At 44.2% G+C, this 26,619-nt stretch overlaps 1 protein-coding gene across 1 annotated transcript; it reads right to left on the reverse strand.

Annotated features, from left to right (window-relative positions):
- Nucleotides 1-1,829: 1,829 nt before the first annotated feature.
- On the reverse strand, nt 1,830-20,533 carry LOC116510580 (spliceosome-associated protein CWC15 homolog). Its single transcript, XM_032220188.1, has 7 exons — nt 20,366-20,533; nt 16,930-17,106; nt 14,593-14,705; nt 12,616-12,704; nt 11,581-11,691; nt 3,088-3,206; nt 1,830-2,262 (listed from the first exon to the last, which is right to left on the reverse strand). Exons 2-7 carry the CDS (start codon nt 17,058-17,060, stop codon nt 2,133-2,135), a joined length of 693 nt encoding a protein of 230 aa, XP_032076079.1. The 5' UTR covers nt 17,061-17,106; nt 20,366-20,533; the 3' UTR covers nt 1,830-2,132.
- Between the last annotated feature and the right edge of the window lie 6,086 nt (nt 20,534-26,619).

Below are 26,619 nucleotides of genomic sequence, written 5' to 3' on the forward strand. Positions count from 1 at the left end.
GACTTGGCTGGTCAGGTGGTCACAAAAGAGGGACTGCAACCGTCATAAATGTGAAAATCAGTTCCTAAATGTCTGAATTTGGATCACATGACCATGGGGGATGCTACGACCGTCATAAATATGAAAAATGGTCGTGTCGCTTTTTCCCCCAGTGATGTTTTAACTTTGAACAGTCACTAAATGAACCGTTGTACGTCAAGGACTACTTGTATATGATTTGTCTGATGCTTTGAAGCCTGCTAGGTTTCTATTTAGAGCTGGTTTAAAGTTTGCAATTGTTTTAACAGCAGTGCTGGTTTATGGAGGAACTAGCAGGAAAGTAGGTGAGAGGTGAGACATAAATCAAAGTTAAGTAATCTCAATTGAAAAATAAAACATCAGGAAGTCTGGTGATGATTAAGGACAATGAGTAAGAGTCCCACTGAGTTCTGTCTCACATGAATGTAAAGTTACCATACAAAGTAAGTAAATTGATATTTGCCCTTTTATATTTAGAGTCACTATGGTTATTAAAACACCAGTTAGTTTTTAAATAGAACAAAATATACAAAGCTCAGGATTGAATTTTGGAGTCCTCTTGGTACTCTGGTTGTTATTTGCTTGCAGACATGAGGAACGTGGAGTTAGTTGGGTAAGGGAACACTTGCAAGCAAACAACCACGTTCAGAGGAGAGGAGAGCAGTGGAAATCTGTGGGCTGATCCTTGGGATGGTGGAGATACCCCTGATAGCGAGGCCCCACCCTAGCTCTGGGGATAAAAGGCAGAAGGTGGAGATGAATGGGTGTGGTAGACAACTATTCAGCTCCCTGCCGGACAGACTTGATAGCATGCTCTGTGTGTGTGTGTGTGAGAGAGAGAGGGGGGGAGGGAGGGAGGGAGGGAGGGAGGGGGAGAGGGAGGGAGGGAGAGAAAGAGGGAGGGAGGGAGAGAGAGGGGGGAGGAGAGGAGGGGGAGGGAGGGAGGGAAAGAGGAAGGGAGGGAGGGGAGAGGGAGGGAGGGGAGAGAGAGAGAGGAAGGGAGGGAGGGGAGAGAGAGGGAGGGGGAGATGGAGAGAGAGGGAGGGAAGGGAGAGAGAGAGGGAGGGGGAGAGGGAGGGAGGGAGGGGGAGAAAGAGAGGGAGGAAGGGAGGGAGGGGAGAGAGAGGGAGGGGGAGATGGAGAGGGAGGGAGGGGAGAGAGAGAGGGAGGGGGAGAGGGAGGGAGGGGGAGAAAGAGGGAGGAAGGGAGGGAAGAGAGAGAGAGGGAGGGAGAGAAAGAGAGAGGGAGGGAGAGAGAGAGAGATTTTGAGATTTTTGCCAGGGCTACTTGCGCACCTAATAAAGGGAACATTTGTTTAACTACAGACGGTTTGTCATATTTGAGAGCTGGATCAGAACAACTATCCAATTGCTATCCATGCTGTCTTTTATCTGACTGTTCCCTAGACAGCCACTCTTCATTCTGTCTCCCAATGTCTTTCCTACGTACCATTACAGCTGCGGGGTCCCTACCTTTCAGAATAGGGTATGATCCACCTGACACCGTCGTTTTCCTTTTTCCCCCCAACCCCTATCCTCTCCACCCTATCTTCTTTATGGTGGTGTTTTGGTGAAGTAGGGCCAAATTCTAAATAGAGGTTGCTGGTGCTTAGGTGCAACAGTCAATCTGCTTGTCCATGAAGCTGACACCTCAGCCAGAACTAATAAAGGATGCTTTATGTCACAGAAAACAGAAGGACCACTGCTGAGTCTAAAACATACCCAAGCTTTCCCCATCTTGAGTAAGGGGAGAGTACAAAGTTTGTAGAACAGGAGAGGGAAGCTAATGTAGGTTTAACAAAGAAAATAGCCTTATGAGTGAGTGAAGGGTTTATTGAAAGCCGTTTTCAAAACATTTACAAAATGATTTTCCAGTGAACATAAATTCATAGCAATAAGGAAATTGAAAAGGGGGGAAGGAACGGTAGGGGGTAAGTTTACAACAATAAAACATGCAAAAAATATGCCAGACAAGGAATTAAGTTAAAAAGATACCTATGATCATGGGGGAATACCTGCACACAGTTGACAGATTTCCATCCATTTTTCTGATGGAAGGCAGATGACTTGTGCCACACAACCTATTGGCAACGCAACTTACTCAAAAACGAGATTCTACTTGATGTATTTTTCCATAAACTTTTTGTGAAATTCAGACCGCAGTGTGTCATTGACAAATCGTTTGTCTTTTTTCATCTCGTCCACACCTTTAGCGCAATTCTTGAAGACAACATCATCATCCCATCTAAAAGAGGAAAGGAACATGTCAGAAGCTCTGCCAGAGACTTCGGCCCATACTAAAATATTCTGGCAGATTTCCCCTTCTGGAAGTTTTGAGTACGGAACCAAGAACCGCCTATGTTAACATGTGTAGGCTGAAGTGAAGACAGAAACAGTGATCGTTTGAAAAATGAGTGGGACTATGGCCAGATTACAGAGCAACTATCCTCAGGAACTTCATCTTGGTTAAGAAACTCTTGAGAGGAGGAGAAGCAGGAACAGCATATTACAGAAAACAAAGAAACAACTGAAACTCCTACAAAATCTGAGATGTGTTAAAACAGGCTATTGTATCAGCTGCTTGTCGGATATCAGCTGGAGCTTGTTCCCGATGTGCACATGCGCAGAGCTGTCAGGAGAAGGAAACAGTTAAGGAACAAGGGCCTACTTGGGAGTAAAGCCACAGATGGACAGTGAATGGCCCCTCCTATAGGAACGAAAGGGGGGGGGAGTTTGCAGGAGACAATTAGTTCAATTCATTAGGGTGAAGATCTGTTCCTGGCTTCTTGCCAAGTATTCTCTTGTTTATTTGCTTATACTTTGAGCATAGAGAAATAAATAATAGGAGCTTGAATTTGTAGTACAGGAAGACAACCGTGTATTAATATGTGTAATACAGATCAAGGACTTGAAGGCCTTAAATGCCTTGCTCTCCACTTTACTATTTTTTCTTTTAAAAATTCAATTTAAATCCAATTTAACTGTTTTGGAATTATGACTCTTATTCACAATCGGGGGAGGGAGGGGGAAAGCCGAGACTCAACTGAAAACACCGTTAACATCTCCATACCTTCGCTTCACTTTAAAATTTATTTGAGGTTGTAGTGGTCCTGTCAGGTTCAGCAAAGGGTTACCGCTTAGGATATTTTCCATCCGTATCCTCTCCTCTTCAGCTTTCTGTTCTTGTTCCTGCCGAGAGAAGGAAAGGTGGGTTCCATGCTTTTATAAAAAGTGGACTGTTTTCTTTTCAGATCCCCTGTAGAAGCAGCTAAAGAGTCAACCACAAGTCCTTTTGCAGTGCATTCAAAGTTTTTTTTTTTTTAATGTTTGTAGTGCCAAGTTTCCATTTCTGAAATAAGCATACACCAAATACAGGATGGAGGCCAGAGACTGTTGTGGCCCGCCAGCAGCCAGCGGATCTGGCAGCAAATTCGGATAGTGAGGAGGTTGGGGAGGAACATGGGCCAGTCCTGGAGTCTGGAGAAGGCTCTAATGAAGGCTCTGTGTCAGAGGCAAAGATGGGGCAAGAGCTGCCTGACAATTATCAGCTACCCTCGGAATCGGACATCAGTGGGGCAGAAGAACAGCTGGAGCCTGTTCCCGATATGCACACACAGAGCTGCCAGGGGAAGGGAACAGCTAAGGAACAAGGGCCGACTTGGGAGTACAGCCACAGGTGGATGGTGAATGACCCCTCTTATCGGGAATAAAGAGGAGCGAAGGGGGAGGGGAGTCTGTAGGAGACAATTATTTAATTCATTAGGGTGAAGATCTGTTCCTGGCTTCTTGCCAAGTAATTGTCGGCAGGCCTGGGGGTGATGAGTTCCCTCCCCTCTCGACATGTATGGTTGTGCGACTGTTGCCTACTTTTATTATTTGTATTTTGTCTTTTATGTTCCCCCTTTTTTTCCCCCCCTTTGAATTGTTCGCCGCCCTGAGTCCTCCCGGAGAAGGGCGGCATACAAATAATAAAATACCAATACCAATACCAATAATTGCTGCTACAGCATGGCGTTTGGAAGATATCGGCCTGGCAGCTCTCCAAGCCTGATCAAGGTCTGTAGTTGTGAAATCTCTTGCAAGATTGTTGGCCGGGACTTTTCTGGAGAGGAATTCCCTTTAAACTAAACAAATGGGGCTTTATCGGGATGACGAGTCGGCTTCATGATCTTGGGAAGCCTAGGTCAGAACACTAGGCCTGAGAGATTTAATTGCGTTGGGTCTGTAACTTGGAACCTTGACAAAGGACTTACCAAAATAAAATCCCAATGTCCTATCTTAAGTGTCATACCTTGTCCCAGGAAATTTTGGGTGTATCTTTCCAACCCTGCTTACACAACAGATGGCTACAGGAGAGACAAGCCCTAAAGAATGTTGCCCAGCCCTCTGGAACTTCCCTCTCTTATGCTCTGGAAACAAACAACGTGGGGGTAAGACACCCCTAAAACCCCTCGGGGTGTGTGTTCTGTCAAGATACAGCCTGTTGTGCCTTAACATGGCTTCTACTGGATGGCCGTAAAATGGCTTCTACTGTACAGTGCAGAGGAGTTGCCATGGTAATGGCCTCACAGTACTCCACAAGGGGGCTCTCTCTGGTAAGGGGGGAAAATCCAACATTAGAGATAATGTTTGGTCTGTACATTTTCCCCCTATAAATAAATACCCTGGGCAACGCCTGGTTATCGCCTAACAGTTATTAAAACTCTTATTAAAACAGGGCCTAGCTACACCATATCTTCTACTTCTGCCCAGAAGGCAAAATAGGGTAAGTTAGATGGGTTAAAAAAAATTCAATCTGAGCCAAAAAACCAGCAAATACATTTAATAGCCTAACTTGTTTGCTTGTGTGTTAAGCTGCAGAACTAAATTTTCTGGGTACACCATCTATGCTAGTTCTAGATGAAATTCTATTTATTCATTCGGTGATTTTATATGGCTGGCCAACTCATAAAGGGCGACCCGGGCACCTCACATATACTTTAAAAATATATAAAAACAGAGAAACTAGGAACAAAACACCACGGTAGCAAAATTGAAGCAAAGCCACCTCAAGATGAGCACATCCAACATTTTTGCCTGGGGAATAAGACACGTCTTCAAGGCCTTGTAACAAGTCAATAGGTCATGTCAGGCCAATCCAAATCCTGGGGAAGAGAATGTCTCCCAAAGGGTAGGGGGGCTGTGACAGAAAAAAATTGCACTTTGATATCGTCCCAAATGATACTGTTTTATGGAAGGAATCTGAAGCCTCCAAGATCTCACGGGATGAACCAAGCCAATCAGAGACAGCAGTGCCACAATTAACTCTGGTCTCGCACTAGACACTAACCTTAGATAGGAACCCCAAAATACAAGACAGAGAAAAAACGGCTTCAGTAATCTAGTTTATGTCACCCAGTTGGGCTCAGAAACACGGAAGCACGAAATTGGAAGAGGTAGTAAGACCAACTACCTGTTCAGGATGAAAATCCGAATGACAGGTAGTTCTCGATTTACAACCGTCATGTACCTTGCCCATTACGGTCATTAAGTCGTCAAGAGTTGTAAAGCAGACCATCTTGTGACCGAATCTGTTTTACAACCTTTTTTTGCACGCCCCATTTTTGGCCTCCGCGCATTGCGTTTTCAGGCGGAGATCGGTGGAAATGTGCTTTGGCAATGCTTGCAGGCTTGAACGGGCGCTCACAACCAGCAAACCTGTTGATAAAGTTCACCTTTGGGAACAGCTGATTGGGGGTATTCAGGGAGGCCGATCCACCCACCAATCAGCTGTTTGTGCTGAATCAAGCTAATGCGCTGAAGCTGACCAGACTATTTGCTAAGGACGCTAGCCAGATGAATACTGATGGCTGCTGGTAGGCAGAGGCAGGATTTCACTTTTTCTTTTTTCCTCCCCAAAAACTAATGTGTGTCTTATACTCCAGAGCGTCTTATACTCTGAAAAATACAGTAATTACATGATTGTCAAACTGTAATGCTATTGATAAATCCTAAATATACATATCATAACGGTAAGGTTATTTAAAACCACCCAAGAACGTTGCTCATCGCAAACTGGGCCCAACGATGCTCATTTTCAGCACATACAATAAAAATGACAAGGGGAATCATGGCAGGGAATATGAGACGTCGGTTCCTGAGTGACAGATTCAACTTTTAACCTTGGGTTTGCTTGGAAACAAAAAATGGTTCCAGTGCTTATCCTGGGGATGAAATTGGAGAGCGAATACCAAGCGATTTAGTCTGGGCCAGGTGGTAAAAGATTATAGTACTTGGATCCTCCACAAATAGAGTGTAATCTGGAGATTGGAGACAGATCAGGCAAGCATAAATGTTAAGATAAAAAGTCAATCACACTCATTAAAAAAATTGTAATATTTAAATTCAGGATATGGGAAATCTAGACTTTCCACTCAAGTTTTTCTCAGAGTAATAGAAGATTTGGGAAAAGAGATATGTAAAAATCCTTTGCATGATTAAAAAAAACAGGTTAAGAACTTAAACAGACCTGTATGTATTCTTCAGTTAAGTAACTAATGTATTTAAAAAGTTGTTTAAATGTTTAATCTTATTCCTATGCTACACTTCATCAATGTGACCCACTCCATAAATACTGTCTTATTAACAACAGCTACAAGTAGAAGCCAGTACAACTAATCATTTACCTTAAGTTTGAGCCTTTACTGTTATTTAATATAATTTTGTCTTGCATTGCTTTCTGGCTAAAAGGTAAACTCAATGCCTATATGCTCATAATTTTAATTTCAATAACATAACATAAGCTACATGTATTTAGCGCCGTCATTTCCCAGACAGGCATATTAGTTACTTCAGAGATAGAGCATTCTCATAAACAGAATTCAGGACAAGCATAACATTCCAGAAATGCTGAAGCTCAGCAGATCATTACACCGCTTGGATACGGGAACATAACAGGGTTAAATCAGCCACAGAAAGAATTTCAGGCGGAAAATTGTGCAGGGCAGGCGGGGTACGAAAACTATTGCTTAATAGCTCACACATGCCGTATTTTTCGGAGTATAAGATGCACCTTTCCTCCCCCCCTAAGAGAGCATGGAAATGTCGGTGCGTCTTATACACCAAATACAGCCATTTTTGGGCTTCCGAAGTCCCGCCACAGCATACCATTTTTGGGGAAAATAAGCACAAAGTGGGCCTCTTTTTGTGTGTGTGCAAAAACAGAGGTATTTTTGCCTTTCCTCATCCCCCAGAAGCAATCTGCAGGCTTCAGCAGGGCAGGGGGAAGGGAAAAATGCCCCCATTTCAGTGAAATGAGATCCAGAGCGCATCCAGGAAAGACCACCACAAAACAGACAATTGGTGCATTCTGGAAAGAAAAAAAGTTGAACATTCCTGAGAATATCCGAGTGAACTGTTCCTGTACTAAGGAATTTTGCATATTGTTGTAATATAGTTGCAGAGTCACGCTGAACCACACAGGAGAAAACAAACTCCTAAAATGCCATAACATCCTGATAGTGCATAACATAACATTCTGAGATGTGCCCTACCAATGACCCCCAGGATTTGACCATATATAGACAGAACTTCTCTGAGCAGTAGATTGGAAATTGTACTTTTACAGGTTGTTTTTAACCACATGCTATTGCTCCTCCTGCCTTTGTCCTATCTCAATAAAAGGGGCTCTCAGACCCCCAATCTGGGTCGTCATCGCTCCATCCCAAGAAAGGTTGTCTCCTGTCTTTTCTCAACATTGGCCTCATGGGCGAACCATGGGAACGTTACAGCATATCCCTAATCCAAGCTACAGACTAGCCTTCCCCGCTGTGGTGCCGTCATAGCAGAGGTGGGATTCAGTCAGTTTGGCCCAGGAGTCTCCACACAGCCCACTAAACATGCTGGATAACTACAAAAAATGGGAGGGCAAAAAAATGGGCCTTCCGGAAGTTCTGGAAGTCTGGAAACAAGTCCGTTTCCAATGGGCCTCTGGAGCCCGGGGAAGCCTGTTTTCACCCTCCCGGAGGCTCGAAAAAAGCATCTGGAGGGATGGGCCTACCAAAGTTTCGGAAGTCCAGAAACGGGCCCATTTACAACTTCTGGAGGGTCTCCAGAGCCCAGGGGAGGTCATTTTCGCCCTCCCAGAGGCCCAGGAAAGCCTATAGAGGGCGAAAAATGGGCCTTCCGGAAGTCTAGAAATGGGCCTGTTTCTGGAGAGCTTCCAGAGTATAGGGGAGGATGTTTTCCTCCTCCAGGAGGTTCGGGGAAAGCCTCCAGAGCCTGGAAGGGGGAAAATACCACCCTCCATCGTAGTGCAGGATGCCAAGTAGGCCATGCCCACCCAGCAATCGGGCAGAGAACCATTTGCTAATCATTTTGAATCCCACCGCTGTGTCAGTCCTACTCCTGCCATTCTTTGGCCAAACTTGCTGGGCAAGATGGAAACTGCAATTCAGTTCATCTGGATGGTGCCTGACTGGGAACTTTATATTGAACAGCTTCTAGCAGCCTCTAGTGGTACTAAACGACTGTTTCTAGAAACAGTATTTGTATCCGGGAACGGCGAAATGTTCCAAATTCAAATCATTCTGAATTGAAAGTTTTGCACCTTCCTAGCTCATATGCAATGTCTGGTTTGCTCTGATATAACGGACAAGACTTGATTTTTGGTATCTCTGGAATTACCAACAAATAAAACTGTTTCATTACATCAGAGGCACGACAATTCTCCGTTGGGTCTGCTCCTTGGTGAACTGCCAGCTCTCTCTTTCTTTTTAGCAAACTGTTTTTATTAGTGAATTAGACCTTACTGTGTCCTAGCAAGTTTCACAACTATAAAATATACTTTGGCTAGATTTTATTTCAATAAGGTAAAGGTAAAGGTTCCCCTCGCACATATGTGCCAGTCATTTCCGACTCTAGGAGGTGGAGCTCATCCCTGTTTCAAAGCCGAAGAGCAAGCGCTTTCCGAAAACATTTCCGTGGTCATGTGGCTGGCATGACTAAATACCGAAGGCGCACGGAACGCTGTTACCTTCCCACCAAAGGTGGTTCCTATTTTTCTACTTGTATTTTTACATGCTTTCGAACTGCTAGGTTGGTAGAAGCTGGGACAAGTAACGGGAGCTCACTCCATTACACAGAGCTAGGGATTCAAACTACCAAACTGCAGACCTTCTGATTGACAAGCTCAGGGTCTTAAACACTGAACCACCGTGTCCCTGCTTTTATTTCAATAAGTGTGTAAGAACGATTTACAGCTGTTGGATGAAAAGGATTTCTGAGAGGAAAATAAGAAGAGAGAATAGCTGGTGTCCATTGTATCCTATCTCCATACTTTTCCCATCTCACAGAACCTAAATCCGTAATGGCACAGGTGGCACGCGGAGCCATTTGTCAGGGCACGCGAGGCGTTGCCCTGTCAGCTGGCCAGCGCGCATGCATGATTTCAGCCCTTTGAGGCCATTTTTTGCAACCAGCACTCCCCCCCCCATTTTTTGCATGCTTTTTTCACCCTCCCCTCCAGAGGCCTCAGCAGCTTCATTGAAGCCTTCGGAGGGCTAAAACCAGTCCTACGGGCGAACGGGAAGTTCGGGAACAGGCTTCCGGTTTGCTCGTAGGGCTGGTTTTAGCCCTCCGGAGCATTCAGGGACCTTCCCTCCGGAGCCTTCTGAATGCTCCAGAGGGAAGGTCCCTGAACGCTCTGGAGGATTAAAACCAGCCCTACGAGCAACCGGAAGTGACTTCCAGTTTGTTCATACGGTTGTTTTTTTGCCCTCCAGAGCCTTCAGGAAAGCCTCCTGAAGGCTCCCGAAGGCTAAAACTGGCCCTACAAGCAAACCGGAAGCCCGTTTCTGAACTTACGGTTTGCCCGTAGGGCTGGTTTTCCGTGCCCCGGAGGCTTCAGGGAAGCTGCTGAAGCCTCTGGAGGGCCTCTGGGGGGTGGGGGAGGCTGTTTTCACCCTCCCCAGGCTTCTATAAAGACTCTGGAGCCTGGGGAGGGTGAAAAAAACACACCAAATATGGGGGGGGGGGAGCTCTTGTTGTGTGCGCATGCACGCTGGGGCCTTACACAAAGCATTATGAGTGTGGCACGCCCGCTCACGACCTCCCTGCGCTCCACCTGCTTTTGGCACGGGAGCCAAAAAAGGTTCGCCATCACTGACCTAAATCATCCTCTTTTAATCCCTTGCAAGGTAGAGTCTGTGCAACTGAATAGAGCTGAATATTCAGTGGCCGGATGCCCTTTCTGTTGTCAATGGAGAGGTTTTTTTCCCAGGAGATATATTCCCAGTGTGCCCAGAGAGAGAAATATATACCTCTACCTAGGATCGAACTGACAGTCTCCTGATTGTGAGGCGAGAGCTCCACCTCTAGGCCACCAGACCACTCAATCTCATAGAACCTAAATGTGCCCAGCTAATCAAATGCTCACCATCAAAGCTGACACCAGCCAGAGCATTGAAAAATCAAGCAAATAGGGCAAGATTGGAAGATGAGCAGAGACCGGGCCCATAGAAATATCAAGAGTTGGACACAACTGGATAACATTATCATCGCTCAAATGCAATTTCAGCAGTAGAGGTATGAAAGACTTACTCCCCAAATAAAAAAAAGAATTATTTTCAATAAATACAGATAGTCCCCGACTTATGAAGGGACTGTTGGAAGTTACGACAGCATTGAAAAGGGGGACTTGTAACCATTTTTCACACTTATGACCACTGCAGTACCCCCAAGGTCACGTGATTTACAGTTGGATGTTGGATAAGTGGTCCACATTGTCGTGACGATTGCCATGTCCCAGGGCTACTGGATGGCCTTTTGTGACCTTCAGACAAGCCACGTTAAGGGGGAAGCCAAATTCACTTAACCACCATATTACTAATTTGACAACTGCTGTGATCCACTTGGCAAACGTGGCGAGAAGAATCGTAAAATGGAGCAAAACTCACTTAACCAATTTCACATTTAGCAACATAAATTTTGGGCTCCATTGTAGGTTGCAAGTTGAAGATGACCTGTAGATACTTTTAGACCAATGGTAGCCCTAGAACAGGGGTGTCGAACTCAAGGGGCCACATCTGGCCCACAGGGTGCTTAGATCTGGCTCCTGGGGCCGGCCTGGAAACAGTGAAGGAACGGCCTGCAGTGCATCTGCCAATGAAAATGGAGCTTGAGAGGGCTGCATGCGGTTCTCTCTCAAGCTCCATTTTCTCTGGCAGAGGGTTGCAGGAGGCCGTCGCAGCCGAAAACAGACCTCACAAGGGCTGCAGGCGGCACTCCCAAGCTCCGTTTTCGCTGGCAGAGGGTTGCAGGATGCTCGGGAGCCCGTTTTCGCTGGCAGAGGGTTGCAGGATGCTCGGGAGCCCGTTTTCGCTGGCAGAGCGCTCGGGCTATCACCGTCTTTCCCGACACGAGTGAGGTCAAGCTGGCCACGCCCCAGCTCCCCCCAAGGTCAAACACAACCCTGATGCGGCCTTCAATTAAATTGAGTTTGATACCCCTGCCCTAGAAGGTTATTGATCAGCTACCTGTATCTTCATTTTGTCGTTTCATCAGCAAACTTAAATCATGCGTTTACCTTCCGGGCTTGCTCTTCGGCTCGTTCCTTTTTTATCTTCTCTAGCTCAGCTAGCAGAGCGGCTGTATCGTCATCACTCTCTTCCTCATAATCTTCATCCTCCTCCTCCTCCTACAAATGGAGCAAAACCAGCAGACCGTTCATTTATACCCAAGAGGAGTGTGCAATGCTTCCGATTTCATTCCAGAAAGGAACTTTGGACTGCACAGAGACCCAAACACAGCCCTTCCCTACCACTGATCCTATTAACCCTGCTGCTTCCCAAGACGCGGCTGCTTTAAAAACAGACAGGGGCTTCCCTTATGCTCTGACGCCTCTTTTCCAATTTATTTCTGAAATGCACACTAGTACCCTCCTGTTGGTATACATTTTTTTGATCCCACTTCCCTAAGTCACATCGTAAGGTAAAGGTTCCCCTCGCACATATGTGCTAGTCGTTCCCAACTCTAGGGGGCGCTGCTCATCTGTTTCAAAGCCGAAGACTTTCTCCGTGGTCATGTGGCCGGCGTGACTAAATGGCGAAGGCACACGGAACACGGTTATCTTCCTACCAAAGGTGGTTCCTATTTTTCTACTTGCATTTTTATGTGCTTTCGAACTGCTAGGTTGGCAGAAGCTGGGACAAGTAACAGGAGCTCACTCAGTTACACGGCACTAGGGATTCAAACCGTCAAACTGCTGACCTTCTTGATCAACAAGCTTCAGCGTCTTAGCCACTGAGCCACCGCAGTGATAGTTTAGATCAGAGCTCACCAAGGTGGTAAGGTGGTCAGCCGGGGTGGGATTTGGAGGGTCTCCGAACCGGCCATAAAGTTAGCTACGGTTTCTCCAGAACAAGGGCGAAGTTCTATAGCTGCCCACCTCTGCAGCCGACTCAATCTTGAGTCAAAAATGGATCAGGACAGAAGTGATGACCTTAATACTTATTTGACCTGGACTGCACTAACCCGTCACAGCACAGGAGCTGTGAGTGGATCAAGATGGACCACGGGAAAAAGACCCACTGAATGCCCAAAACTGTCTGAAATAACATACGTCAGTCAAAGGATCATCTGCATCAAGGTTAGCGGCGGGGATTTGATCGAGTCGAGGTTTCTTTGAGACTGAAGAGGAAGTTGTGTGTTCTGAGAAAAAACATAGCCACAAAAAAAAAAAAGAACTTATAACCAAACAGCAATGAAAGAAAAGTGAATACCACAGAAAATGAAACTGACAGGTAAAAAAAACAATGTTACTAGGTCACTGTTAAGGTAATGATGATTTAATAGCTGATTAGCTGCTAAGGCTGTAAGCTGAGATGATGCTATGAGAATGAGTCAGCAGGGTTATCGCTTTAAGAAGCTTTACTGATTAGTCTATAAGCCAGGGATTGGCAACCTTAAACACTTAAAGAGCCAGAAAGGTCCTAACTGGAAGCCCACCATTCAATTCTGGAGCCGACCAGTCCAGTTCCCCCATCATAGAGTCTCCTCCCAGCGTGGCATCCTTTTTCCTCTACCTGTCCTAACCGAAAGCCCTATCAATTGTGGAGCCAACCGGCAATGAGGAGCCGCAGCAGAGGGAAGAAAGAGCCACATGCGGCTCCAGAGCCATGGGTTTCTGACCTCTGCTATAGGCCATATCAAAGCACAAGATTTAAACACACGGAAATATTTTCTGTCATTTTATTCTATTTTTTATATTTATGTATTAAATTATATTGTATTTTATCCTATAACTATTGTATTTTTCCTGACTCTTATTTTAAATTGTTTGAATAAGATTCTATTGGCGATATGTGTTTGAACCTTGTGCTTTGATATGGCCTATAGGCTAATCAATAAAGCTGTCGTATCACTTTAAGAAGCTGTCTATATAAGAGAGGCCCTGTGTGGGTTTCTGTGTGTGTGTGTGTGTGTTCGTTCGTTCCTCCATGTCACAGTTGAAGATTGATTCCATGGCTTTGCCTAATACACGTATGCATGTATATATGTGTATGTGTGTATGTGTACGTGTGCGCGCGCGCACACACACACATACACACATCTTGGAGATAAACCAATTTGAAAGACAAAACCTCTATGTCCTGTATTTTGCTCCTGGGTTGTCTCAAAAGAGTCGTCATACTCTTCACACACTGACAATCACACCAATATTTCCGTATATCCAAATTCTAATAAGCGTTGTATTACTGCTTTCTCATTGGGAAAAAGAAGAGGCACATGAAGGTGCCAAGACTCTTCCAGGTCTCAGTGATTTTTGCTCATAAGCCTGTAAATAGTCTTTAAAGTAAAGGAAAGAAGTTACCATATTTTTACCATAAGATAAGTTACCATAAGATGTACCGGATTATAAGACGTACCAAGATTTTTGAAGAGGTAAATTTTTTTAAAAAGGTTTTTGCACTCTGCAGGCTTCCCAAACCCTCTGCACGCCGCATTTTTGTGGAAAAATGTGGCATGCAGGGAGTTTGAGAGTCCTGCAAAGCGCTCCTGGGGGCTGGGGGCAGCAAAAAACGGCCTGTTTTTCACAAAAATGGGTCTGTTTTTTGCACAAAAAAAAACAAAAACACCAGGGCATGCATAGGCTTTGGGAGGTTTGTAGAATGCTCCTGGGGCCTGGGGGGCAGAATCAAGCAAAAATGGCCCATTTGTTACTTGTTTCTGCCCTCTCCAGCTCCCAGGTGCACTTTGCAGGCCTCCCAAACGATCTGCATGTCCATTTTTGCAAAGGGGGCGGGGTTTCGGGAGGCCAAAAATGCTGTATTCAGTGTATAAGACACACCCAGATTTTCACCCTTTGGGGGGGGGGAGGTGCCTCTTATACTCTGAAAAATACAGGAATTACATACCTTTTTAAACTCCATAGTTGAGCTGGCCTTATATTAAGTAATTGCACCCCATGGAATATTTTCAAACTTTACTTGAGTGAACCCCTTTTGGGCTTCCTGGGCCTGCACTCGATCCACAGCTATCGCCACAGAGGCTGATCAACCGTACAAAACAACCTCTCTGCTATGGTGGTGGCACAAACCTCGTGCTGGCCTGTCTCGGTTCTTCTCTCTGACGGCCACCCTCTCCTTCTCCTCCAGTTCTCTCCTGAAATCACGGTTGCGCACCTCTTCAGGGGCATCCTGAGTGGTTTGCCTGAAAGAAGCAGCACATCAAGAAGGTGAGTCAAATTTATAATAAAGAGAACACCTATTTAATTAACCATATATTAACTGCAGCTAGAATTACATTTGCACAACATTGGAAAAGTGAAGAGATTCCTATTGATGAGGTGGTGATTAGGAAAATATTAGACTGTGCAGAAATGAATAGATTGACACTAATAATTAAAGAGAAAGGAGGGAGGGAAGGAAAGAGGGAAGGAAGGAGAGAAGGAGAGAAGAAAGGAGGGAAGGAAGGAGGGAAGGAAGAAGAAGTAGGATTGTTGTAAAATAAGATGGATTTATGGGATGGTAAGAAAGTAATTTCAATTATATTGTCAATTGTAGGGGAGAAAAATTGTTACAAATACATATTATTATTTGTATGTTATGAGATCATATAATTGTGAATGTATATATGAGAAATAAAAATTTATATAAAAGAAATAAAGAGAAAGAACAAACAATATTATATGATATGGGAAATATTTTATCAATGGTTAGAGGAAAAAAGGGGGAATTGGGAATAAAAGAAGAAAATTAAAGAAGAATAGAAAATATGTTAAGATAGAGGTATAAACAAGATGATAACTGTTAGTATTATGATGAGGAAGATGATTATGCTTAATGTCATGGTTGTATTTTTATTAGAAGATACGTTAAAAGGAAAATGAAAGGGTTAATAATGTTCAATTGTTTAATACACTACAATTTTAAGACTAGGGAATTAATATTAACGTGAATGATATTGTAAATGCTGAAAGCTGTTGCACAGAGATATTTCTACCCAGAGACCACACTGTTTAAGGAAAGGTGAAATGTTTATATGTTGAAAAATAAAAAATAAAAAACTTTTTTTAAAAAAGAAGGCAAATCAAGAAAACGAAATTGATGGAGCACAGCAGTCAAGAAAATGAAATAAGTGGGGAAGTGCAAAGCAACATGATCTGCTATTGGGAAAGTTTCCATCAACCATTTTCTATTTTGGGACATAAAAACTTCTGAGTCTCTAGAGATTCTCAAGTCATCCAGTCGTGGTTGTCCCAAAGGTGCTTTTTCAGGAGGCAACTGGACTGTCTTGTTTTTTTCTTTGGAAGACATTTTGCTTCTCATCCAAGAAGCTTCTTCAGTTCTGACTGGATGGTGGGAATGCAGACAACTGGTCATTTACATCCTTTTAGAGAGTCGCTGAGGCCACTTGGAGGTTTATCTGTGTCCTCAGGATCACCTGAGTGGTGCTCCTGGTTCCTGTAGTTTACAATTTTTTTCCTCTAGAAATCCATTCTTACTCCCACACCATTCAAAGGATGCTCATCCCAAATTGGATAGCTAAAAGTCTGTAGAGATTCTCAGTCATCCAGGTCACAGTTGTCCCAAAGGGGCTTTTTCAGGAGGCAACTGAATGGTGCGGGATGGTGTGTGATCTACCGGAGATGGTAAACTCATAAATTTCCAGATGCATCAGGTCTTCCTTCAAACAGAATACTTTTGTTGGTCAAGTGTGGTTAAGATATATAAGGAATTTGTCTCCGGTACAAATGATAACTATACTGCACTGACAATGGCAGGCATTCCTTTTTTAGGCAAAATAAAGCCCACTACCAAAATCAATTGTTCGAAGACTCCAATTAGTCCAGAATGCAGCCACGCGAGCGATTGTGGGTGCATCAAGGTACACCCACGTTACACCTATCCTCCGCGAGCTGCACTGGCTACCTATTAGTCTCTGAATCCGCTTCAAGGTGCTGGTCGCTATCTATAAAGCCCTACATGGCATCGGACCTGGGTACCTGAGAGACCGCCTCCTGCCGATTACCTCTCTCAGACCAATTAGATCGCACAGGTTAGGTCTCCTCCGGATTCCATCTGCCAGCCAATGTTGGCTGGCGACTCCCCGGGGGAGAGCCTTCTCTGTTGCAGCTCCGGCCCTCTGGAACGAGCTCCCTGTTGAGATCCGGACCCTTACTACCCTCCCGGCCTTCCGCAAAGCCACCAAGTCCTGGCTGTTCCAGCAGGCTGGGGGGAGCTGAGAAACATCTACCTCCACGGAAATTGTGAATGTTGGTCCTGTTTTTAATATGTTGTCTTTGTCTCGTTTCCCCCCTTTTCCTTGTCTTTTGTGAGCCGCCCGGAGTCCTCCGGGAGTGGGTGGCATACAAGACAAATAAATAAATAAATAAATTCCCACCATCACCGACAAGAGAAACTTGGCCTTTTACCTATATTTGATTTTCGTATGAGACGGAAGATCCCTGCTGGAATACTGCTTGGAGAGCTGACTTAAGTCCCCTTCTCCTTTCCCTCTTCCGCCTCTTGCAGGTTCAAAGGTTGGTCGAGCAGCGGTAGTCATCTTACAAGCATGGAATCAAACTCACACCATGGATGTCGGTTAAAACCTACAGTAGGAAAACAAAAGCAAAGCTTGGTCAATACATCTTTGTCAAGGAAACGGTCTCTGTTACAGTTGCAGCCCCAATGTTATGGAAGTTGTGGCCCACCAGCGGCCAGGGAGGAGGTTGGGGAGGAACATGGGGGGTTGAGGAAAGCTTAGACGAGGGCTTTGCATTGGAGGCAGGGAGGGAGCTAGACAGCAGTGAGGCAGAGGAACAGCTGGAGCCTGTTCCCAGTGTGTGCATGGGCAGAGCTGCCAGAAGACAGGAACAACTGCGTTTGGAAACTAATTATCTGGCAGCGCTCCAAACGAGATAAGATGCGTGTGGATAAACAACCCTCTGAAAGACTGTTTGCTAAAGTCTTGCTGACTGTGAATGAAAGGAATTCACACTCGTGTAAATAAAAGAGATTTTGTCGGGACCAAGACTTTGCTTTTTGCTAAGGAAGCCAGGCTTCCTGGGTCAGAACAATGTATCTTAATTTCTTAGCAAGCTATTCTGAGTTCAAGATGTTTGGTGGTAATGAAGCCAACACAGAAAGGCAGTTTTAAGCAGAGATGTATCTTTATGCTACCGCTGCATCTCAAACACCCTTACATTTAAAAATGTAGCAAAAGAATATATAGTATTCTTTCTAATTTCCAGGGATGAAAATAGAAAAATGCGGGCAGATACAGAGCCAAAAAGTATTTTTAATATGAAATACACTTGTATTCTTTGGAAGTCGGGGGGGACGGGGGGGGACCCTAAAAATGACTGTAAAGGATGACAAACAAGAACATTTATTTTTATTCTTACATCAAAGCTTCTATCAGAATTGCAAATGTATTCGGTTCATTCAGTTTTTGCTCTTCTTCTACAGTCTCTGATAGCCTTCAGGTTATTGCTTTCTCTCATGCGCCATTCAGGATAGTTACTAAATAAAATTAAGGAAAACCTTGTCTACACTATCTTGGATGCAAAGAGGGTAGATGAGAATTAAATGCAATAAAATTATGTTAAAAACTACTTTTCATAATTCAATGGCTACGAAGTAAAATCTGCATATAAATCTCACAGTAACCTTCCTTTGCTTTGTGCATCTGATGAAACAGTGCATACTTAAAACACAATATGAACACTGTTTGCTGTCAGAGGCTTTTATTCTGTTCTGTAGTTAGAGCACTCTGCTAAACAACTAATTCCCACAACACTCAAATTATTTACTAAGACAGTATTACTATTATTATTCTCCTCCTTCCTAATACCTATATCTTCCCACTTATGGCTATAACCATGTTGCTTGTATCTTTATAATTTATATAAATTACAAAGGCATTACCAAGGCTCTATCAAAGTGGTATTAACACTTCATGTGATCTTGATCCTGATTCTGTTAATGCAGCCCAGAACTATGTTGGCTTTTTTTAGCAGCTGTAGCACACTGCTGGCTCCTATTAAAGTGATTGTCCAGTAGGACTCCAAGATCCCTCTCACAGTTACTGCTAAAAGATTATAGAGATAGTATTAATCATGTATGTATGTATGTATGTATGTATGTATGTATATGTATCCAACAGGGGTGGGTTTCTCGCCCCGTTCCAACCGGATCAGTTGGAACGAGGCCGGCGGCGTCCTTGCGCACGCACGTGGCGTGCGCGTGCACGCACGTGGCGCACGCATGCGTACTAGCGTCTGTGCGATGCTCCAGCTGCTCCTGGAGGATTGCGCAGGCGCTGTATGCGTTCTGCACATGCGTGGAAAGCGCAGAATTCGTAAAAAACAGGTAAGGAGCGGGCGCGGGTGTGCGGGCGCACGGGGGGGGGGGTGTCGCCGTTCCCGGAAGTTACTTACTTCCGGGTTCGGCGACCAACCGGATCGCAGGGACCGGTGCGAACCGGTCGAAACCCACCCCTGGTATCCAATATCTTCTTTAAAACTTCCAGTGTTGGAGCATTCACAACTTCTGGACGCAAGTTGTTCCACTGATTAATTGTTCTAACTGTCAGGAAATTTCTCCCGCAGTTCTAAGTTGCTTCTTTCCTTGATTAGTTTCCACCCATTGCTTCTTGTTCTACACTCAGGTGCTTTGGAGAATAGTCTGACTTCATCTTCTTTGTGGCAACCCCTGAGATATTGGAAGACTGCTATCATGTCTCCCCTAGTCCTTCTTTTCATTAAACTAGACATTACCCAGTTCCTGCAACCGTTCTTCATATGTTTTAGCCTCCAGTACCCTAATCATCTTTGTTGCTCTTCTCTGCACTCTTTCTAGAGTCTCAACATCTTTTTTACATCATGACAATCAAAACTGGATGCAGTATTCCAAGTGTGGCCTTACCAAGGCATTATAAAGTGGTACCAACACTTGATGTGATCTTGATTCTGTCCCTCTGTTGATGCAGCCTAGAACTGTGTTGGCTTTTTTGGCAGCTGCTGGCTCATATTTAAATGGTTGTCCACTAGAACTGCAAGATCCCTCTCACAGTTACTGCTAAAAGATTATAGAGGTGCATTATGTATGTATGTATGTATGTATGTATGTATGTATGTATGTATGTATCCCACATCTTATTAAAAACCTCCAGTGTTGGAGCATTCACAACTTCTGGAGGCAAGTTGTTCCATTATTTAATTGTTTTAACTGTCAGGAAATTTCTCCTTAGTTCTAAGTTGCTTCTCTCCTTGATTAGTTTCTACCCATTGCTTCTTCTGCCCTCAGGTGCCTTGGAGAATAGTCTGACTTCATCTTCTTTGTGGCAACCCCTGAGATATTGGAACACTGCTATCATGTCTCCCCTAGTCCTTCTTTTCATTAAAGTAGACATATCCAGTTCCTGCAATCGTTCTTCATATGTTTTAGCCTCCAGCCCCCTAATCCTCTTTGTTGCTCTTCTCTGCACTCTTTCTAAAGTCTCAACATCTGTGTTTACATCGTGGTGACCAAAAGTGCATGCAGTATTCCAAGTGGGGCCTTACCAAGACATTATAAAGTGATATTAACATCTGTTGGAATTTCCCCACTTCGAGCTGAACCCAGAAGGACATTTCTTCCAACACATCAATACTGTTACTCTCTCCATACACGGAGAGACTGACAAAGAGCTTCAGCCCTCGCTCAAGTCCTCCTCCATTTGCAAGAGGGGGGGGGGTTAATAGGGCTGCTGGTCTACCTTACAGGGCTGTCGTGTCAATAGATCCCGCAACGTAGCGTTGCTTGAAGGCTCTGTAACACGTTTTTTAAAAATCCCCATCACAACATTTGTATTATAATTAATTCTACCTGCTGTAACGGCTGGCTTAAACGGAGCACCTTCCGGCTTCTGAAGTACATACGAAGATCCAACCATGTAGCTCGACCCCAGGCTCGCTGTTACCGCCGCACGGCTAGGCCCGCCCCGCCATTTTTCCTCCTCCAGGCCAGTATCCACCGCACACGAAACCATAGAGAAACAACTCTACGTAGAGTTCTATAATAAAGAAAGAGGCTAGAGTGGCCCAATCGCTAAGCTTCCGGTAAAAATATGATCAGGATTGGTCGGTTGGCTTCCAGAGTGGTGGTGAGGGGGAGGGACAAAACTGCGCCGCTCTTAGCCGGATCTTTCTCGACCCCATGGCGAGTTTTAGACCGGAAGTGCGAACAAAGAGTTAAAGGCAGAGCAAACTCAACTTACTACTTCTGGTTTAAAGTTCAAGGGAGAACAAGCACACAGACGAACTTCGTCCCACATCGAAAGTATATCGAAATTCAGGAAGGTGCAATAATGCTTACGTCTTCCGACTGGCAGAGCATTTTCCCATTCATTTTCCTTTAATCTCCTACTTTTAGGGTGCGGGGTGGTGGTGGTGTCTATTGGAAACAGGAAGTGTAAGAAATGCAAATAATTCTTGCCTCTTAAAAGACTTCCTCTTAAAATAACTGGGGCGCTTGATTGAGTTTGAAATTAAAAGAGGAGGAGCAAATTACGGAACGGGGCGGGGCCTGGGGATCCTGGTTGGTCTTTGTGCCTCTGTTACTCGCAATCATAGAGATGATCTTGCTGTGGTTCCCATTTACAGAGTTTATTAAATATGAATATGAACTATGAATAGGTGGTTCTTATGCATGTGGAGGGCTCTATAGAGAGGAATGAATTGAAAAGCTTAAGTTGGTCCTTGGATGAGAAACCATAAGAGTGACAGAGTTGGAAAGGGACCTTTGAGGTCTTCTAGTCCAACCCCTGCTCAAACAGGAGACCCTATATCAGGGGTCCCCAAACTTGGCAACTTTAAGACTTTTGGAATTCAACACCCAGCATAGCTGTCTGGAGAATTCTGGGAGTTGAAGTCCACAAGTCTTAAAGTTGCCAAGTATGAAGACCTCTGCCCTATACATACCATTTCAGACAAATGGCTGTGAAGAAAAACTTTGACGTATCAGTTCCGAGAAAAATCACCAAAAGAAAAAACATTATTTTAGGGCAGCCATGGTGAACCTTTTTTGGCTCGCGTGCCATAAGTGGGGGGAGTGCAGAGGGGTCGTGTGCATGTGTACCGCCCCCATATTGCAATGAGCGACACCCCCCCCAGCCCGCATGCGCGCATGACAGGCGCCCCCCCCCCATTTTTTCCATGCTTTTTTCGCCCTCCCCAGGTTCCAGAGGCTTTATAGGAGCTTCCCTGAAGCCACCGGAGTGCAAAAAACGGGCCCTACGGGCAAACCGGAAGTCCGTTCCTGAACTTGCGGTTTGCCCATAGGGCTAGTTTTTTGCACTCCTCCAGAGGGCCAGGAGAAGGGGGGCAGGGAAGGCTGTTTTTGCCTTCCCCGGGTTCCTATAAATCCCCTGGAGCCTGGGGAGGGCGAAAAATGGCCTGAAAAAAAGGCTAAAGTCAGCTGGCCAGTGCACACATGCACGCTAGCCAGCTGACAGGGCAACGCCTCGCATGCCCTGACAAATGGCTCCACATGCCATAGGTTCGCCATCCCGGTTTTAGGGTGACTAAATGGGCACAGAGTCCAGATCTCCAGAAGTGATTGTCCCAGGCTGCCTTAGTCTGTTCTCACTAGGAATATGTGCCTAGTTCTGGGTACCACAGTTCAAAAAATGCCATTGATGAGTTGGATCAAGTTTAGAGGAGAGATGATGGAAGGGTTTGGAAACCAAGTGCTATGAGGAACTGGATAGAAGAAAAGATTGAGGGAGAGATGGCAGTTCTACAGAGGAATTATTGAGTCTGTCATCTGGACCTCTATAACTATCTGGTTTGGTTCTGCAACCAAACAAGACAAACACAGACTTCAATGGATAATCAGAATCTCAGAAAAAAAAACAATTACTGCCAACCTGCCTTCCATTGAGGACCTGTACACTGAACGAGTCAAAAAGAGGGCTGTGAAAATAACTACAAACGCCTCTCATCCTGGACATAAATTGTTTCAACTCCTACCCTCAAAATGACACTATAGGACACTGCACACCAGAACAACTAGATACAAGGACAGGTTTTTCCCGAATGCCATCACTCTGCTAAACAACTAATTCTCACAACATTGTCAATAATTTACTAGGAATGTATTACTATTATTTTTCTCTTCCTTCCTAGTATCTATCTCTTCCCACTTATGACTATAACCATGTTGCTTGTATCTTTCAATTTATATTGTTTTTATTTGTTTCCTAGTACAATTTGATAGCTTATTAGTAATCTCGACTAAGTGTTGTATCTTTTGATTCTTGATGAATGGATTTATTCTCCTTATGTACACTGAGAGCATATGCACCAAAGAAAAACTCCTTGTGTGTCCAATCACACTGGCCAATAAAGAATTCTATTCTATTCTATTCTATTCTACTCTACTCTACTCTACTCTACGATAGCCTTCAGCTATTTAAAAGGCTGTGTAATGAAGAAAGGGGTTCACTGGGTCTCTGTTGCCCCAAAGGGCAGGACCACAACCAGTGGGATGAATTTAGAGAGAAGTTAATTCTGGTTCCTGTTCAGTGGAGGTCTTTCAACAGAGGCTGGAGAGCCACCTGTTCAAAACAGTTTAGCACATCTTGAAATAAGCATGGGATCCAACTTGATGGCCTTTAAACAAATGTTTTGTCTGTCTGTCTGTCTGTCTATCTTAAACTTAAATGGTTTAAGAATCTGTCTTAAATTTTTGCTATATATGTCACAAAATCGGCAGTTTGTCGGTTCGAATCCCTAGCGCCCTGTAACGGAATGAGCTCCCGTTACTTGTCCCAGCTTCTGCCAACCTAGCAATTCGAAAGCATGTAAAAATGCAAGTAGAAAAATAGGGACCATCTTTGGTGGGAAGGTAACAGCATTCCATGCGCCTTCAGCGTTTAGTCATGCATGCCACATGACCACGGAGACGTCTTCGGACAGCGCTGGCTCTTCGGTTTTGAAACGATATTTAGAAGATCCAGTTTGGGATTTCACTCAAACTAGTATCTTTGTGAAATGGATTTTCTAATGCCACCTCCCTTTTTAAATGAATGTTAATAGCCTGATTTGTTAGTATGTAACTTGAATTTTGCTACTATGATGTTATTCTACAACTAATTAAAAACGTTTCACTATTAAATACGTTTTATCATAATATTGTGTTGTGGAATTAAGCCACTAGAGGTCTCTAGAGAATTTTAGGCTAACGTAATATATATATTGCCTACAGATGTGTATACACACACACACAGAGGCATACCATACATACACACACACTGTATGTGTATTGCAATTCTGCATAATTCACTGAATTATAGAGAATTTCTTTTGTAAGACACCAGTATTTTTCCACTGCTTCTTAAAGCTGGATCAGTTTTTAAATTGCAGACACGTTATCGGAGTCAGCATATTAACATCCTGACATACAGTATACTTCCTATAGGCTGTATTGTTTCTAGGCAAATGTTTGGATTTTGTTTATTGCTTGAATTCTTTTCAATTTTTCTCCAGAATAGTCATTATACCAAGGAAGGTTGCTTGATTTGTGGCTGTAAAGGTACCATGTTTAAAAACATCCCAAATCACAATGGACTGAAAAAGATGATTGAAACCCTCCCCCCCTCTCACTGATTTTATGGGGAAAGCCATATATTGCAAAAAATGAATATTACAGGTAGTCCCCATTTAGCAACTGCCTCATTTAGTGATCATTTACAGGTTTGAAGTGAGGAAAAAGGAACCTGATAAACAAGCCTCACATTTAACACCTTCATAAGTCTGTAAAACAAAGGATAGCATAAATAAAGCCTTAGGCACAAGTCCTAGCTTAAAGACCACCTTGCTTAACGAATGAGTTGCCAGCCCCAATTGTAGTAGCTAAAAAAGGACTACCTATACTTAAAGACAATTACAAGGAGTCCTTGAGTTACAACCACAATTGAGCCCAAGCTTCATGTTGCTAAGCGAAACACTGGTTAAGTGAGCTTGCCCCATTTTACGATTTTTCTTGTCGCAGTTGTTCAGCTGAATCATTGCATTTGTTACCTTAGGAACACGGTTGTTAAGTGAATCTGGCTTCCCCCTTTCTGATTTTGCTTGTCAGAAGGTCGCAAAGGGGCATCGCGTGACCCGGGGACACTGCAACCGTCATAAATATGAACCACTGGCCAAGCATCTAAAATTTTGATCGTGTGACCATGGGGATGCTGCAACATTCACAAGGGAGAAAAACGTTCATCAATCACTTTTTTTCAGTGGTGTTGTAACTTTGAATGGTCACTAAATGAATGGTTGTAAGTCGAGGACTGCCCATATATCATTCATAAAGCCATATCCATATCGCTATATCCAAAGTGTGTGTGTGTGTGTACATCAGTGGTGTACATCAGTGTACATCAGTGGTGGGATTCAGCCGGTTTGCACCACTTCGGGAGAACCGGTTGCTAACTTTCTGAGCAGTTTGGCGAACTGGTCGTTGGAAGAAATCATTAGGGCAGAGAACCGGTTGTTAAATTATTTGAATCCCACCACTGGTGTGCATACACCTACACAGGAGTTGGGCAGCTAATAAATATAAATGAATACATAAATAATAGGAGTGGTGGAGTGGCCTAGAGGTGGAGCTCTCACCTCACAATCAGGAGGCTGTGAGTTCGATCCTACCTAGAGGCAGATATTTCTCTCTCTCTCTCGGCACACTGAGAATATATCTGCTGAACAAAACTCTGCATTGGCGACAGGAAGGGCATCTGGCCATTAAACACTGCTAGCTCCATTTCAGTTGCCCAGACTCCACCCCTCAAGGGATTATGGGGTCGTTAAAAAAATGAATACATAAATAAATAATATATGTACTTGTCCTTGAAGGTACAAGTAATACTTTAAGTTATTCAGAGTCTTCTGTTACCAATCCATGTGTCAGGGTTCCCAATAGCATCCAAAAGTAAATCAGAGTCCGAGGACTTCAGGCCTGCCACCACATTCCTTTTCTATTTATGAGCCAGCTATCTATTGAGGTAATCGAAAAGCTACACTGTGGTCCGGAGGTGGGGGGTTCTGGCGGGCACTACTGCCAGTTTGCTTGTGGGCATGCTGTGCGTGCATGCACAAATGCACAATAGAATAAAAATGGTTCTGCACATGCGCAGAAGTGAAAAACAAAATGGCGCCATAGGCGCCGCCCGGAGAACCGGTTTGGGGGTGTGTCAGGCCTGGGTCGCTGCCATTTCCAGCGATCCAGGCTGCCAAACCACTCCAGGCCTGGATCGCTGGAAATGGCAGCGACCCAGGCCTGCCACGCCCCCAAACTGGTTCTCCGGGCGGCGCCTATGGCGCCATTTTGTTTTTCACTTCTGCGCATGTGCAGAACCATTTTTATTCTATTGCGCATTTGTGCATGCGCGCACAGCGCGCCCACAAGCAAACTGGCAGTAGTGCCTGCCAGAACCCCCCACCTCTGGACAAACCGGTTCCAACCAAACCGGTTCCAACCAGTAGGAACCCACCACTGCTGTGGTCACAATCTAATGTTGTGTTTAAAAGTTAAACTGATTTATTTACTACTTGAAATCATGGGGTTTTCTTCCTGATTTTATATGTTTTTTTCCCCCTCACCATTTTAAATATAAAAAGTAATAAAAACTAAAATTAAAAAAAGGGAAAGGAAAAAAAAACAATGTTTCAAAATAGTTCCTGTTGCTCACTGGAAACTATGCAGATTCTCCTCGAATCTCCCTCAGTGTTGACAAAACATAACATTTCCCAAGATTTAGCAGATGGCTGCATTCGTATCCTTCACATTTTAGGTGGTTCCTCGCCAGTGAATTCCATTATTCCACAGCATTAATCCAAGGTAAGAACCTAAGCATTGCCGCTGCAATTAATCCGTGTATTTATTGTTCTCAGTTAAAAGCAGCTGGATTTTGTACAAGAGAACAATAACAGTAATCTATACAGTTCTACAAAATGTGTAGAGTTGTTACAAAAGTTGTAACGATTGCAAATGCTATAAGAAGAACTCTACTGAAGCAATAATCTAGTGAGTGCGGCACTGTGTTTCCAAAAAGGAGATTTCAGAGGCAACAAACAGCTCTGCCGTTTCCC

The sequence above is a fragment of the Thamnophis elegans genome, chromosome 6, assembly GCF_009769535.1.
Source record: "Thamnophis elegans isolate rThaEle1 chromosome 6, rThaEle1.pri, whole genome shotgun sequence".
Lineage (NCBI taxonomy): Eukaryota > Metazoa > Chordata > Lepidosauria > Squamata > Colubridae > Thamnophis > Thamnophis elegans.

What these genes read in the sequence shown, in the direction of transcription:
- LOC116510580 (XM_032220188.1), bottom strand. Translation starts at nt 17,060, where the DNA reads ATGACTACCGCTGCTCGACCAACCTTTGAACCTGCAAGAGGCGGAAGA. An exon ending in CATACGAAAATCAAATATAG is followed by an intron (nt 14,706 to 16,929) that starts GTAAAAGGCCAA and finishes TGCTTCTTTCAG; the next exon opens with GCAAACCACTCAGGATGCCC. An exon ending in CAGATGATCCTTTGACTGAC is followed by an intron (nt 11,692 to 12,615) that starts GTATGTTATTTC and finishes CTCCATTTGTAG; the next exon opens with GAGGAGGAGGAGGATGAAGA.